A 16036-nucleotide genomic window follows, 5' to 3' on the forward strand; every position below is an offset into this window, starting at 1 on the left:
AGCAACACCCCCATCCATTACTCCTGTTCAATTCCCAGCAGACGGGTGGGGGAGGGGCTTCATCTGCCTCTGTAGGACCATGGCTAATCATTCAGGATCAGGATCCTCCAGTAGAACTGGCCATCAAGCAGCATGTTGCCACTTCAGTTGCATTTCTCATGGTCCACCACTCACAGGTCATTTTCCTCTATCCTTTCCTAATCTTCTGCAGGAAGTTTGTCTACACCAGGTTTTTTGCCCCACTTAGAAAAAAGGTCTATCAGTTTGTCTCTCTTTCTCTTCCAAATAATGAATATGTTTCTATGATTCTCCAAGAGATATATTTTTCCTTTAACTGTTGAAGGGAAATGATTATGATTAAAGGGAAGCTAAATTCCTAAAAACTAAGTGATTAACGTAATTATATTTCCCAGATCATGTTAAAATAATTGCTATAAATAAATCTTAGCTGTTTCCCTGTCCTCGGATCTGAATTCACTATTATCCTCACTTGTTTCATTTAGTTTACTATGACAAATTGTTTCCTGCCAAGAAGTAGGATTATTTATAATCACTGGGGATTTAGAGTTACCATTAAGTCCCACCCATGGGTGTTCAGAAGTTTGGACTGTACTAAGATATACTAACAAAAACTTGCTGAAGGCACAGTGGGTAAATTGATTGCAATTTGGTACTGATCCTCAACAGCCTGGAAAATCCCTTGCTAGCTCACATCTCCCCCACTGAAACAGATATCTAAATTAAGGCAACAACAGGGGACTTGCAATTACACTCCTTTAAAGTCCCTTGGGTAGACAAGAAAAATGATTTGAAATTCCTACTCTGGATCACCCACTGACATATCTTAGTGGGCAGCGGGTGGTGATAAGACTGAACTTGGTTTTAATCTTTAAAATTGCCAAAGAGGCTATCAACATGATTATAGACTCCAAACTCTGCACAGACCACATTGCAATGTTCAGTTCTCACTTTGCATGAAATCTATGGTTAGAAAATGACATGCAACTCATGGCAACTTTTCTCATAGATGTGTGACAGGTGAGTGGGAGTAATATTCTGATCCACATGCTAAGGTCCCACTGATGTTAATGGACAAGACAATCCAGGGTGAACCCAGCATGTTACATCCTAACTGATTTTTTTTAAACTGTGGAATTCTGGAACTGAACACACTCAAGAGTCTGCCAGTGTATGTTTGACACAAAAATAAAATGTTTATTAAACAAAAGCAAATAACATGTACTATAGATTGAACCTTGCTTGTTTTTGGGTAAGTACCAGTAGTATTGAGTCCCCCCCCACCCCCGGAAGGTTCTCTCAATAAGGCCTATAATGTTTTCTAGCCATGTCTTCCCAAACACACCTCTACATTGTTGCAGAGATAGTAGGAACTGCCAATGCTGGAGTATCTGAGATAATATGGTGTGAAGCTGGATCAACACAGCAGGCCAAGCAGCATCAGAGGAGCAGGAAAGTTTGATGTTTCGGGTCGGGATCCTTCTTCAGACGCCGATACAGTCATCAATGTACCGGAGGAAGAGGTGGGGTTTGGGGCCTGTGTAGGTGCAGAAGAGGGACTGTTCCAAGTAACCTACAAAGAGGCAGGCATAGGTGGGGCCCACGCGGGTGCCCATGGCCACCCGCTTTGTCTGTAGGAAGTGGGACTAATCGAAAGAGAAGTTGTTGAGGGTGGGGATGAGTTCGGCTAGGCGGATGAGGGTGTTGGTGGAGGGGGACTGGTCGGGCCTGCGGGACAGGAAGAAGTGGAGGGCCTTGAGGCCATCTGCATGTGGAATACAGGTGTAAAGCGACTGGACATCCATGGTGAAATTGAGGTGTTGGGGGCCAGGGAATTGGAAGTTCTGGAGGAGGTGGAGGGCGTGGGTGGTGTCACGGACCTAGGCAGTGAGTTCCTGGATCATCTACATTCTGACCCTACCACCCAAAACATTTTTCCATCCCCACCCTTGTCTGTTTTCCGGAGAGACCACTCTCTCCGTGACTCCCTTGTTCGCTCCACACTGCCCTCCAACCCTACCACACCTGGCACCTTCCCCTGCAACCGCAGGAAATGCTACACTTGCCCTCACACCTCCTCCCTCACCCCTATCCCAGGCCCCAAGATGACTTTCCATATTAAGCAGAGGTTCACCTGCACAACTGCCAATGTGGTATACTGTATCCATTGTACCTGGTGTGGCTTCCTCTACATTGGGGAAACCAAGCGGAGGCTTGGGGACCGCTTTGCTGAACACCTCCGCTTGGTTCTCAATAAACAACTGCACCTCCTAGTCGCAAACCATTTCCACTCCCCCCTCCCATTCTTTAGATGACATGTCCATCATGGGCCTCCTGCAGTGCCACAATGATGCCACCCAAAGGTTGGAGGAACAGCAACTCATATTCCGCCCGGAAACCCTGCAGCCCAATGGTATCAATGTGGACTTCACCAGCTTCAAAATCTCCCCTTCCCCCACCGCATCCCAAAGCCAGCCCAGTTCGTCCCCTCCCCCCACTATACCACACAACCAGCCCAGCTCTTCCCCTCCACCCACTGCATCCCAAAACCAGTCCAGCCTGTCTCTGCCTCTCTAACCTGTTCTTCCTCTCACCCATCCCTTCCTCCCACCCCAAGCCGCACCTCCGTTTCCTACCTACTAACCTCATCCCACCTTGACCTGTCTGTCTTCCCTGGACTGACCTATCCCCTCCCCACCTATCTTCTTTTCTCTCCATCTTCGGTCCACCTCCCCCTCTCTCCCTATATATTCCAGAACCCTCACCCCATCCCCCTCTCTGATGAAGGGTCTAGGCCCGAAATGTCAGCTTTTGTGCTCCTGAGATGCTGCTGGGCCAGCTGTGTTCATCCAGCCCCACATTTTATTAACCTAAAATGTGCACTATCCTTTATGCCCCAGCAAGATCCTCAAAAAGCCTGAGTGAGAAGTAGTCCTCGTTATAACTAGTATCAGTTTGGTGAATTGATATGCATTCATTAGATGCTATTATTCTTCAGCATTTTCTCACCAAGAAACCTACAAACTATAAAGTCAACTGTACTATTTTAACCTCAGAGCAAACACAACTTCCTTAAGCTCAGTCCTCAGCAGTTTTCCGGTCAGATTTCTTCAGTTTAACACTTCAGGCACCACAATCACACAGAGACCAGTGGATTTTCTGGGTTGTTAATCATAGTGTGTGTGTGTGGCACCGAACCCACTTTGCTAGGCAGTAGCAGAGTTTATTTTCACTTTCTTCTTCATAATGTACAGTAATGTTAAACACAGCTCCTTAATGCCACGTTGTAAAATCTGTTAAAAATAAACAACAAAACGGGCCTCCAGACTTCTCAGAACTAAGGGCCCAAGCTCACAAACTAGACTCTAAAACTGACTAACAATTTTGTTGGACCACACAGAATATAAATTAAACTCAAAGTTAAACACTGTTATATACATACACACACACACAAAGAATTTGTGCATTTTCTGAAGAAGGGTCCAGACCCAAAACATCAGCTTTCCTGCTCCTCTGATGCTACTTGGCCTGTTGCGTTCATCCAGCTCTATACCTGGTTATCTCAGATTCTCCAGCATCTGCAGTTCCTAATACCACAGAGAATTTGAGTATTTGTGGCCTGTAAAACTGTATCCCAGCATGAGTCAGCACAGCAGAAAAGGGAATGAGCATTCATGGGGTTTGCCAGTGTTCTCTGGGAGAGTGATTACAATCAAATCTGATGATTTTATAAAAAGCAGGTGGTCACTTATGTGATGTAATGTACAAACTACAGAAAGTTTTTTTAAAATTAAAAAGCAATAGGCTAACTGGCTAGAATGACTCTAGAGCTCAGTTTTACAATGTCCAGGAGAGGGGAATGTAGTATCAACATGATGCTCAATGTAAACATTTTTATTTGCAGCTGTGGAAATCAGTGACGTTTGATAAGTTCATAGAACTAAACCAGCACAAAGCAGGAGGTGGCTATTGGTCCCATTGGACTTCCACTGGCTCTCCAAAAATGGACAATTAACTATATTCCACTTTCCCTCCATCTGCACGGAAGCATTTAGATGAGCACTTGAAATGCCATAAGCATACAAAAAGGTCCAAGGTTCTGAAAATAGGATTAGTGTGAACGTGTGTTTGATGTAGAACAGGCTAGCTGGACACATGAATATTTTTCCCATGTTGTAAATACTTTAATGACAAAGTAAGTTTGAATCACAAGAAGATTGGCTTCCATGGTGAGAATGACTTGTATAATCAAGTTATTTAGATTGTTTGGCCAAACGTACAGAGGAGAACTGTAGACAAGGCATGTGAGAAAGTGAATGAGACAGAACTGACCATCTGGGATATACTCTTCCATGGGATGTGAGCAGCATTGGTAAAGCTGTATTTGTCACCCTCCCTAATTACCCTTAGGAGGGTTAGTGAGCCAACTTCCTGAATTGGTGAAGTTCATCAGCTGCAACAGCATTTTTGGCAAGTTCCAAAATGCTGCCCAGGTATCACTGTTGAAAGTCAGGATGTGTGTACGTACATCTCAGAGGGGGAACTTGGCAACAGTGGCATGCTTAATTCTCCTGCTCTTATCTTTTCAGACAGCTTGCCTTCAAGAAGCTGCATGCCTGTTCAAATGCACAGCTAATCACTGGTCAGCATTAACCTCTGGTCTGGAAATCACAGCTAGTGAGAAAATTAGAAGGAATGCTGCTGTCAAAACAGCTAACTTCAGCAAATTGAAGTACAACTTGTGATGCATAATGGCACAAATATGTATCATCTACTAGCGGACACAAAAAGATATTTTAAGATAATACATGAGATTCCAATCAATCATATCACTAGGTGCTCGATCACATTGAGCTTCTGGGGTACTGTTGAAATTAGAGTTGTTCGGGCAGAGGAGGAGGAGGAGCAGGAGCTCTGAATATCTAAGCTCTGGTCGCAACTCATTTTTCTGAAGAGTCTGCCTAGGCCCAAAACGTCAGCCTCCCTGCTTCTGATGCAGCTTGGCCTGCTGTGTTCACCCAGCTCTGCACCTTGTTATCTCATTCTCCAGCATCTGCAGTTCCTACTACTATCTCTATTTACTTGTCCACTGACTGTAATCCTTCCTTCCATTACCATTCAAAAATCTTTGCCTTAAAAAACAAGGCATTCAAAAGGTAGCCTCATTTGCTTCACTGGGCAGGGAATTCCACAGGTTCACAATCCTTTGTGAACAAGTTCCCCCACAATTCAGTCCTAAATCTGGCCCACTGAATTTTGAGCTATGCCTCCTTGTTCCATTTTCACCCTCCAGTGAAAAAACCATCCATGGCAAAGCAGTCTAGCAGAACATCCACTCCTTCCGTTCCTGACACTCAGCAGCAGTGTGGGCTACCTACCAAACACACTGCAGAAATCCCTTTAAACAGCACCTCCCAAGCCTAATCATCACTTCAGTCTAGAATGTCAAGGCAGCAAATAAATAGGACTCATCATTCTGACTTCAAAATATATCACCATTACTTCACATTCACTGGGGTCAAATATCCTGGAATTCCCTACCTAAGGGCATTGTGGGCAGCCTACAGCTCATATGCTGCAGCATTCGAGGCAGTGCACCAACACTATGTTCAAGGACAAGCAGTAGATGCTGGCCAGCCAGTGATGACATGCCCCAGAAGTGACTAAAAACACTCCCAATTCCTCATTTTAGAATAACCTGTTCAGACAGCAATGGCACTTCAGGAACAGATGTGACTACAACCCATGGGTGTACTGTCCCAGAGGCAGGAAGTCTACTTGTGCACCATAAAGATATGTTCGGCCTTGGGGAGGGGGAAGAAGTTCTCCTAAAGAAAAATCACAGCATTGTGAAATTTAAAAGAAGGTTCACAGATTGCAGCACCCTAAGGGAAAACAGAGGCAGTGTTGTGTCCAACACTGAGCATTCTTGACCTACAGATTAACAGTGGCATCTCCAGCACTGGCCATCAAGAATTCAAACCTGGACACTAGACTTAAGAGCTGCTAAAAAGAACACAATCTTGTTGAATTAAAATAATTTTTTTCAATCAACTTGTGCAAAAATCTGAACATCTTGATTAATTAGGACATGAACCAAAGCCTCCAGGCCCAGAAGTATGGGCACTACTGCAGACTGCTCTTCAATGACATTAAGAATAAAGTCATAAAGAAATATTTGTAGAGGTGGTTAGGCCACTGCTGGAGAGCTCACTAATGGGATTCAAAATTGGCTCAAAAGGTAGGAAGCAGAGGGCAGTGGTAGAAGGCTGGCTCTTGGACTGGAGACCTGTGACTAATGGTGTGGCATAAAGGGTTGGTGCTGGGGCCTTTGTTATTTACATAATTTCATTGTGACTTTACAAAGCATGATAAGTTCACAGATAGCACTAAAGATTGAAGCATCATTGATAGTGAGGAAGGTTATCACAAGTTAATGGAATCTTGTTCAGATGAGGAATTGGGCTGAGGATCAGCCAATGCAATTCATTACAGACAAGTGAGAGCATTGCACTTTGGAAAGTCAAACCAAGGTAGGATTTATATTTATACAATAAATGGTAAGGTCCTGCAGCGTGTTGTAGAACAGAGGGACCTGGGAGTACAAGTTCATTGCAAGTTACATGGGGTGGTGAAGAAGGCATTTAGTATGCTAGCCTTCAGTATACAAGCTGTGATGTTATGTTATGGTTGTAACAGTCATTGGTGAGGTCACATCTGGAGTGTTGTGTACAGTCACCCTGTTATGGGAAAGGCATAGTCACACAGGGAAGAGTGCAGAGGATTTGAGGATGTTGCCAGGACTAGTAGGCCTGAGTTAGAGGGCCAAGCCAGCCAGGATAGGACATTATTCCTTGGAAAATAGGAGAATAAGGGGTGACCTCATTGAGATAAAATGAGATGAGGGTCATAGGCAGGATGAATGCATAGTCTTTCCCCCACCAAGGGATGTGGAATTGAAAACCGCAAGAGCGAGCCCTGAAAGGCAATTTCAAGGAGAGGGTGGTGTACATGGTATGTGCTGCCAGAGAGAAAGTGATTGAGACAGGTACAATTGCAACAGTTTAAAAACATTTGCATGGGAAGGATTAAAAAAGATATGGACCAAGTGTGAGCAGTTGCAACTCACTGAACAGACACCATGGATCAGTTTGGGCCAAGGGGCCTGTACCCATGCTATATGGCTATGTACAGTTCTGATCACTGCATTACAGGAACAAAATGCTTGCACTGTTAGGGGTGCAGAGGAAGTTAACCAAGCTGTTGCCCAAGATGCAGCAGATTAACCAAGAGGTTGGACAAGTGCCAGCTGTTACAGCCAAGGAACAATCCAAGAGCTGTACAAAAACAGAAGGTGGAGAAGCTCAGATCTGGCAGCATCTTTAAATAAAAATCAGTTAACCTTTCAGGTTTTCAGAACTTAAGGGTAACTGGATGTGAAGCATTAATTGATTTTTCTCCCCTTCACTGCTGCCAGACCTATTGAGCTTTTCCACCAACTTGTTTTTATTCCTGATTTACAGCAGCCACAGTTCTGTTGGTTTTGAGGTGCAGGCAAGATAAATAGAAATCAGTTACATTGCATGGTCAACAAGACATAATTTTGTCAAAGGGAAATTGACAGGATTAGAGACTACCACGAGTACTTGAAATTCTGTAACATTCAAGACTATGGACCAAGTGCCGGAATATAGGCAGATAGAGGGAAAGGGGAAAACTGTTGAGCCAGGCATGGATTAGCAGCCACCAGTATTAAACGTGGAAGCAAATATTATTCTGTTTATACAAAGGAGACGATTGCCTGCCACACACTCAGTTGAGTGGGTCATGCTCTAAAATGAGTACAATGTTGAATTTAGAACAAATGTCAAAGGTTCTCCAATTCTAACCATGATGGATGTTATTGGAAAATGCAGAAGTGAGCCAAAAGGTGACTTCTCTTGGAGATATACCCACCAGTCAAACATGGCCAAGCTAAAGGATAGATATCATACTCCAATACTTCCATGAAAGTGCATATTGGGGGAATTACAACAGTGCAGCCATTTGAAACAAGTGACAAGGCATAGACTTTGCCATCAATTATTCTCTAGTATGGAAAAATGTTACTCCCTGCTTCAAGCATGAAGTCAATTCTGCAGAAGAATAGCTTAAAGAGAACAAATATCACCAACTGGCTTATAGAAATAGGATTTCAGCAATTAGGCTAGAAAGAAAAAAGTTGGGTTGAGGAAGATGTTTAGTTTCATTTCAAACTTACTGCAGGGTCAATAAAGCATGGCCAAGATCATGGACAAGTGTGGTCCTATTGGACAGCCTTGGTTTTGATATTAGACTATCTAAAAGCAGATAGCCTTCAACAGAGCTACACTTCAATTTTTAAATAGTATTATTTCTTTGCATGTCCTGAACAAAATGTGGTACCAAATATTATAACATGGAGTGAGGATACACACACTGGACCCATTATAGTCCACGAAAGAGAAGCCCAAATTCTAAGCATGGACTCTGAACAGAACCTTAGACCAATGTTCTAAACTGAAAGACAAACTCAACTGCTCATGTCCTGAAAAGCCTTATTATTGGCATAGTCAAATCATGTTGTATTAAATATCTGGGAGCATCAAGTCTCCCCATTCTGCACAAGGGAAGAGGGCATTCTAGAAATTAGATCACTCCCAAATGGAAAAGTGAAAAATTGAACTGCAACTTCCCCTTAAACCACAGTTGAAATCAGGTAGGCAAGCAGACAGACAATCTGTTCTTTTGCCAGCTATGTTCACAAGTGCCTGCAGATTTAGATTTGTTGCCCCTTCTGGCTTTTATTCAGCAAGTCAGTCACAAGACCAAACAAATAGGTGAATTCAATCATCCACAATAGCTGCCATACAAGTACCAGCATTTGTTTGGGGGCTTCTGCTATCCAAGTGACCAATGATTGGCTGTAATCAAAGCAACCATTTCCCCACCCATGCAGGAATGACAAACTATCTTGCAGTTTAAAAAATACATAAAGCATGATCTAAGTGTAATTACCTTAATCATTACTGTAATCACACAAGTGATTCAAACAGTTAACTATGCAGCAGGGCCACAAGCATGGTTTGTGTATAGGCGCATAAGTTGATTTGCATTGGAGGATTTCAGTTCTTAGATTTCACCCTGTGGGCCTGAATCACCAGTGTAACACAAGAATTGAAAACATTGATTTCAAAGGCAGACAGGTTTGCTGCCTATTGAGCATTTTCAGTGTTGCAAAATTCTAGTGCTTGCTTTACCAAAACAGATCATTCTGTTGGTACTTCCCCCCCCCACCCCAAAAGTCACTAAACAGAACAATTAAAGAATCAAAAGACAGCAGCACCAGGAAAAACAAAACAGACTAATGTGCAATATTGAAGGCAGTTTAAAAAATTGAAAGGAGGAAAGTACAAGGTTTCAAAAATAAACTACTGAAAAACTCAGCATGTTCGGCAAGATCATTTTCTAACTGCAATTTAGAGTGTGAAATTGCATCTACCAACATCCCAATTTTCATATAGCCTGAACATTAGTGAAATCTATCGAAAATATAGCCAAGAAAAAAGTGTTAGTGGTAATGCAACATTTCCCTCATTGAAAGAGGTTACTCAAAACCATTCATACTGAAAAAAAAATGACTGTACAGTGATGCACAATTATTTGCATTCTGTAAGAAAATTTCTGTAGTGGTCCCAGTCAGTTGTAGCACTTCAGCTAAATTCTATCTGGCTATTTTAGCCAAAGCTATTGAAGACCAGGGGAAAGTTGATGGGGTGGGGAGGAAGAACGGGGCAATCACCCACACTTAATAGCAAGCCATTTAACAGCCCCTGCCATGACAGTTTGGTCAAGTTACTATAAAAGTCATCTCCCATGGCTGGTGGGACGCTGTCGTCACGAAGGGGCATCAGTAGTTGAATGCAGTCCGTACTCCACAACAGTTATCTGTACTGTTCAACAACACAGAACGGGTGATAATTGTTTGCTTTACGCCCAACAGTCTTGGTTCATTTCGCAGCATGCCATCTAACTGCTCATGAGCTTAATGTTTACAATGAAAGCAGTTTTCTCGAGGCCAATTATTTTAGTCAGTAAAAATATCGTTAAGCTTGCATTCAGAGGAAGTGATGCTTCATTTTTAAACGCACAAGTGAACACATTCACCGAAAATAAAAAGGCACTAAACTCCAAGTAAGCCATGTCGAGTGTGTAAGGCGGCTTCTTTTAAAGACCTCCGAGCGCATCGGCTCTGCAGAAAACTGACCGCACCCATTTCTTCAAAGACCGACTCCGCTTAAAGAAAACAGTAGGTCGCTTACAATTTTGAGCTCGGGATTTAAAAAAACAGGCACTTTGCCCGCACCCAGTCTGTTCACGGCAGCAAAACAAAAGGTGAAGGTCCCTTCGTTACAAGTGTAGGAACAGTGCGCAGACACCCGGTGTAAAGTTTGAAACAAAAACCTCATTCTGCCCGTCAGCAAATTCAAAATAACTACAAACCAGATACAAAAAGAACGGGGTCCGATTATATTTAATAATTTCCCTTCGTGAAAATGGATGTACACAGCTTACAATTCAGTATAGGATTCTGTAAACAAACGCGTCGTCTTGCAAGCTTCGCCATTTTTCGTTAGTCTTTTTTTGAAACTGAGACAATGATCAACCTCAGTACCCACTTGGGAAACGTATCAAAAATATTAAATGCACTTTTCAGCCTCTTTAAAAAGGGCTGTCATTTCCCTTCTAGAAAGAAACACTGTCAGCACAGAAAATGCATCTTCTCATTCTTCAACAATTTTTTTTTTTAAAATGTCCCAAAACTTTTTTGGGTGAGATGCCAGAGCAGTATTTACTTTACAAAATAAGAAAGTAATTCGAACGGTTTGGCATTGAGAGCAGTCATTCTTGGATAGAGGGACATGGTAAGGGAGACCAATACGCGGCCACCACCCCCAAAAAACAACTCGGGGGCGGGGGAGAGGGGGGGGGGGGGAGAAGGAAGTGTCCAGCAATGTGTCCGAGCAGGAAGTGGCTCGTGTTCTTGTAGCAAGTCTCAGTGCGATCTAACACCATTCCCGCGCCCCCACCCCCAAAAACAGTGAAGCCAGGAATAGAGACTGTACCCTACCCCCATCCACCCCAACCCCTTGACAAAGCTTGATCTCATTCTGTTGCCTCCCGTCTACCAGATAGAACCAAGGAGGCATTAAAGACAAAGAGTCCTAATCTTTTCTCGCGAGTGAAAAATGCTCAGATAATTTACAGATTAAAAACCACACAAACAACGACATATTTCCAGTCCCAGTCTGCCCCATCACAGCACACAGTCTCAGGAAAAGGGTTCGCTGGTCCAGTCTTGGCCGAAAATCAACGTGATGTGATGTTAAGAGCTTAACGAACCCCACCCCACCCCCCAGTCAGTGGATCCATCGACTCTTCAGGAGAGAGAACCTTGTCCCATCCCATTCCACCCCCCCCAGAAAAAACCCTCCTCACTCCCCAGTTGACTCATCCCCCGCTCGATTGAAGTCTGTCCAAAACGGGGGAAGAGAGAGTGTGATAAATATGAGAGTTCGGTTTCCCAGAGAGCGTCAGTCGGTAGTAAACAGCATCATAAGACGGAACAGCAGTTAGTACAGCCTGTGCTGGGTCGGGCTCTCTTCTGAAGGGCTGCCCGGGTAGCCGTCTCGAACACCTCCCGGACCCCCTCCTTGGTCTTAGCCGAACACTCCAGGTAGTCATAGGCTCCGATACGGACAGCCATGGCTCGGCCGTCCTCGGTCTTCACCGGCTCCTGCTTCATTCGAGCCAGCTCGTTCCTGACGTTCTCATCGTTCCTCAGGTCCTTCTTGTTAGCCACAAGAATGATGGGCACGTTGGGGCAGAAGTGTTTGACTTCGGGCACCCACTTCTCGGGGATGTTCTCCAGCGAGTCCGGGCTGTCCACCGAGAAGCACATCAGAATGACATCGGTGTCCGGGTAAGAGAGGGGTCTCAGACGGTCGTAGTCCTCCTGGCCTGCCGTGTCCCACAGAGCCAACTCCACCTGCTTCCCGTCCACCTCGATGTCCGCCACGTAGTTCTCAAACACAGTCGGCACATAGACCTCGGGGAACTCGTCTTTGCTGAAGACAATCAGGAGACAGGTCTTCCCGCAGGCTCCATCTCCCACCACCACCAGCTTCTTCCGAATAGCAGCCATACTCCCCACTTCTCTCTGTATCTACCCGCTTCACAAACAGCAGCTATCGGTGCAACGCTGAGCTTTAGAGTGCAATTGACCCCCCCTCTCTCTACCAACCGACTGACTCATACAGTGTGATCCGGGCTGCAGCTTCGGCGCTGCCTTTATAAAGGGGTAGCGCTGCCTCCTAAATATAGCAATCCAATGGGAAGCTCCTCTCTGAGCTCATCGACTGCAAGAGCTCACTGATTGGAGTCGGGCTGTTGGGGAGGTGCTCCCAGACAGCAGGAGAGAGCAGTCAAAGAGGGGGTGGCCGATTGAAAAAAAACTCCCACTCATCTCTCCTCAGCGGAGAAACCGTTTGAAGCAATATCATTTTACATCAAAGAAGTTTAAAGCATCCAATGCCCCAAACACACGTTCCAGCCGAAGTGATAATGGGAACTGCAGATGCTGGAGAATCCAATATAATAAAATGAGGCTGGATGAACACAGCAGGCCCAGCAGCATCTCAGGAGCACAAAAGCTGACGTTTCGGGCCTAGACCCTTCATCAGAGAGGGGGATGGGGAGAGGGTTCTGGAATAAATAGGGAGAGAGGGGGAGGCAGACCGAAGATGGAGAGAAAAGAAGATAGGTGGAGAGAGTATAGGTGGGGAGGTTGGGAGGGGATAGGTCAGCCCAGGGAAGACGGACAGGTCAAGGAGGTGGGATGAGGTTAGTAGGTAGGAGATGGAGGTGCGGCTTGGGGTGGGAGGAAGGATAGGTGAGAGGAAGAACAGGTTAGGGAGGCAGAGACAGGCTGGACTGGTTTTGGGATGCAGTGGGTGGAGGAGAAGAGCTGGGCTGGTTGTGTGGTGCGGTAGTGGAAGGAGACAAACTGGGCTGGTTTTGGTCCAGCCGAAGTAGTGAATTTACTGCAGATGCTGGAATCTGTATGAAAACATAAAATGCTGGAAGTCGCAGCGGGGTCAGACAGCAGATAACAAGGTATAAAGGTGGATGAACACAGCGAGGAGCAGCAAGTGACGTTTCGGGCCTAGACCCTTCAGAAAATAAATTCTGAAGGGTCTAGGCCCGAAACATCAGCTTTCCTGCTCCTCTGATGCTGCCTGGCCTGCCGCGCCCATCCAGCTCTACAACTTGTTATCTCAGATTCTCCAGCATCTGCAGTTCCTATTGTCTCTGGGTCAGACAGCATCCGTGGGGAGAGCAAACTAACGTTCTGAGTCTAGTTTTCATCAGAGCTGATGTGTTTTCAGAAGCAGCAGTTACCTGCACCTCACTCAATCTAGTCTACTGTATTGGCTGCTCACAATGTGGTCTTATCTACATCGGGGAGAAGAAACACTGACAGTGCGAGTGCTTCACGGAACACCTACATTTTGTCTGCAAAAATGACTCTGAGCTTCCCGTTTCCTGTCACTTCAATGCACCACTGTGTTCCCTGGCCAACATCTCTGTCTCGGGTTGCTGCAGTGCTCCAGTGAAACTCAACCCATGCTCAAAGAACAACACCTCATTTTCCACTTGGAAATTCTGCAGCCTGTAGGACTCAGCATGGAGTTCATTAGCTTCAGAACCTGATTCCATCCTTCCATGTATTTTTTTTAACCAAACTTCACACTGAATCTGGTTATGATAGACATTGCTTTTAGCACAGTCACCCATTCTCATGTACTCCTGGGCTCAATATCACATTCTATGCATTGCATTCAGTACATTATACCAATTCTCTCCTACACTAAGCCCTTATTGTCACTTATTCAGCTGTTCTTCTATCCTGGCCTGATTTCCGTAATCTCCTTGTTTATCTACCCCCTTTCATATTTTTCTCATTCTGGGCTCCACCTGCACCTAGCTGTTCACCTTTCCCCTTCCCCACCCCCTCCCTCAACATTAACTTTAGCATAAATACCACTTTCCTGTTGTCCGCTAACAGTTTTGTTGGTGGATCACTGGACTCAAATCATTAATTCAGTTTTCTTATGCCAGACCGGCTGAGTTTCTCCAGCAATTTCTGTTTCTGTTTGAGACCTTCAGCATCTGGAGTTCTTTGTTTAGTTTATTCAGAAAAAAAATGATTTTTGCAATGCCAGATGTTTTTGTTTCATCCCTGCATTGTGTAAATGATAGTAAGTCATGTGCATGTAAAGCATGCTCAAGATGTCAGTGTTATGGAACTCAAGTTTATGTTATGTTTGAGTTGGACTGGGGTAGCATCACTTCACAATGAACGACACCAGTTACTTTCCACAAACTGCTACAGCCCATGAACATAAACCGAAATTATTTCAAGCTGCTTACACCTTGGTGAAACACAGTCAATGGCTAAACAGATTTTAAAATAGCAATGGAGAGTGTTTATTATCAACTGTGCTTAGATGGGATGGTTAGAAATGCAGACTCGATTTCCCACTTTATTTCAGCTCCATGTCTCGCATGATAATTATTTACCCTGAATGGAGCATTCTCAATGCAATGTGTGCAGTGGCTAACATTTTAGTCAGAGAATTGAATGAAACTCCATCATTGCATGCGTAATTAGTCTGGAATTTAATTAAATGTATTTATTCGTTTGTTTTTATTTATTTTCATTGTAAAAGTATTCACTGTAGATTATGATTCCCCACTCTCACTTAGTCTGGGGTTTCCATAGACATCACCTCCCAAGGACTAACTGTGAATAGTGAAAGTTATCAACTGCAAACTGTTGTTGTATAGTTAGGATATCAATAAACCTGAAGCTGGAGCTAGGATTTCTAAGTAGAGACAAGAGACAAATTCAGTTAGTTAAATATTCAACTATGATTTATCGGTTGTGAAGTCTGAGTACATCTGCTTTGAGAATACATTGGAATTTTCCCCTCTCGACTGCCTCCAAGGAATACCAATGTGAAATAATTTGAAAAAGTCAGTCTCTGTTGATTTTGAATGACTCATCATTTGTTTGACGTAGTCATAGACTATTTTGTTGGTCACATTTTGCTTTGTTTCAAATAATTAAAGTTGAAATGCCGTAAAATGAAAATAAATCTCTAAACTTTTAGGATCAAACTTAAAATACTTTACATTTCAGATCCAGAGACTTGTTAGTACTTTTCAGCAGTTCATTCAGATAATTCCAAACAATATCAGTACAAGAACATTTGGCAAATCTTACTTTGTTGAGAAACACAGCACACGATGGTAACAATCAGATGAAAATGTACCACCATTGCTTGTATATCAGAGTGAAGAGAAAGTGTTATAAATTTTCCCTGCTTCTTTCTGCACCAACTCTTGCCAAACCTCTGAGCCTGAAGATGCAGCATATTTAGCAGTGCATTGTTTGAGGGTTATGTCTGTAAACATGAGCAAATGAGCAAACATAACTATTGCTCTAAGGTGAAAGGAAGTGTACCATTCACATTTGAACATGTTAAACAATTAAAGTCACCGGAAAGAACAAGATATGCCTATTCAAAACCATTTATGTTCATCTGCTAATTGAAAAACTGCTTAGTACAAGATGCATAGAATGCAACAGAATGACCTCACCTTTTCTCTCACCATGATCATCCAATCTAAACTACAACGGATGTTTATTCAATGCATGGTCAAAATGTTTCTTACATGCAGTTTTTCACAAGCTTTCTAGTTAAAACACATTTGGTTTAATTTTATCTCAATAAAATCTTGAGAAGTATCCTTTTTTTTCAAAATAACATCAAAGGAAGGCTGCAAAGTATTAGACCCTCAAGAAAAAATATTCTATCAGCACAACTTGCGGAAGGGTGCACATGAATCCTAAGATAGTATTTTCAATTTAAAT

General features: G+C 43.6%; 1 protein-coding gene across 1 annotated transcript; it reads right to left on the reverse strand.

Moving 5' to 3' along the window:
• Window positions 1-10552: 10552 nt before the first annotated feature.
• Window positions 10553-12382, reverse strand: LOC125452766 (rho-related GTP-binding protein RhoB). Its single transcript, XM_048531592.2, has one exon. The coding sequence runs from the start codon at window positions 12239-12241 to the stop codon at window positions 11651-11653; it is 591 nt and encodes a 196-aa protein (XP_048387549.1). The 5' UTR covers window positions 12242-12382; the 3' UTR covers window positions 10553-11650.
• Window positions 12383-16036: the final 3654 nt, after the last annotated feature.

This window comes from Stegostoma tigrinum, chromosome 4 (genome assembly GCF_030684315.1).
Source record: "Stegostoma tigrinum isolate sSteTig4 chromosome 4, sSteTig4.hap1, whole genome shotgun sequence".
In the NCBI taxonomy this organism is placed as follows: domain Eukaryota; kingdom Metazoa; phylum Chordata; class Chondrichthyes; order Orectolobiformes; family Stegostomatidae; genus Stegostoma; species Stegostoma tigrinum.

What these genes read in the sequence shown, in the direction of transcription:
- LOC125452766 (XM_048531592.2), bottom strand. Translation starts at nt 12,241, where the DNA reads ATGGCTGCTATTCGGAAGAAGCTGGTGGTGGTGGGAGATGGAGCCTGC.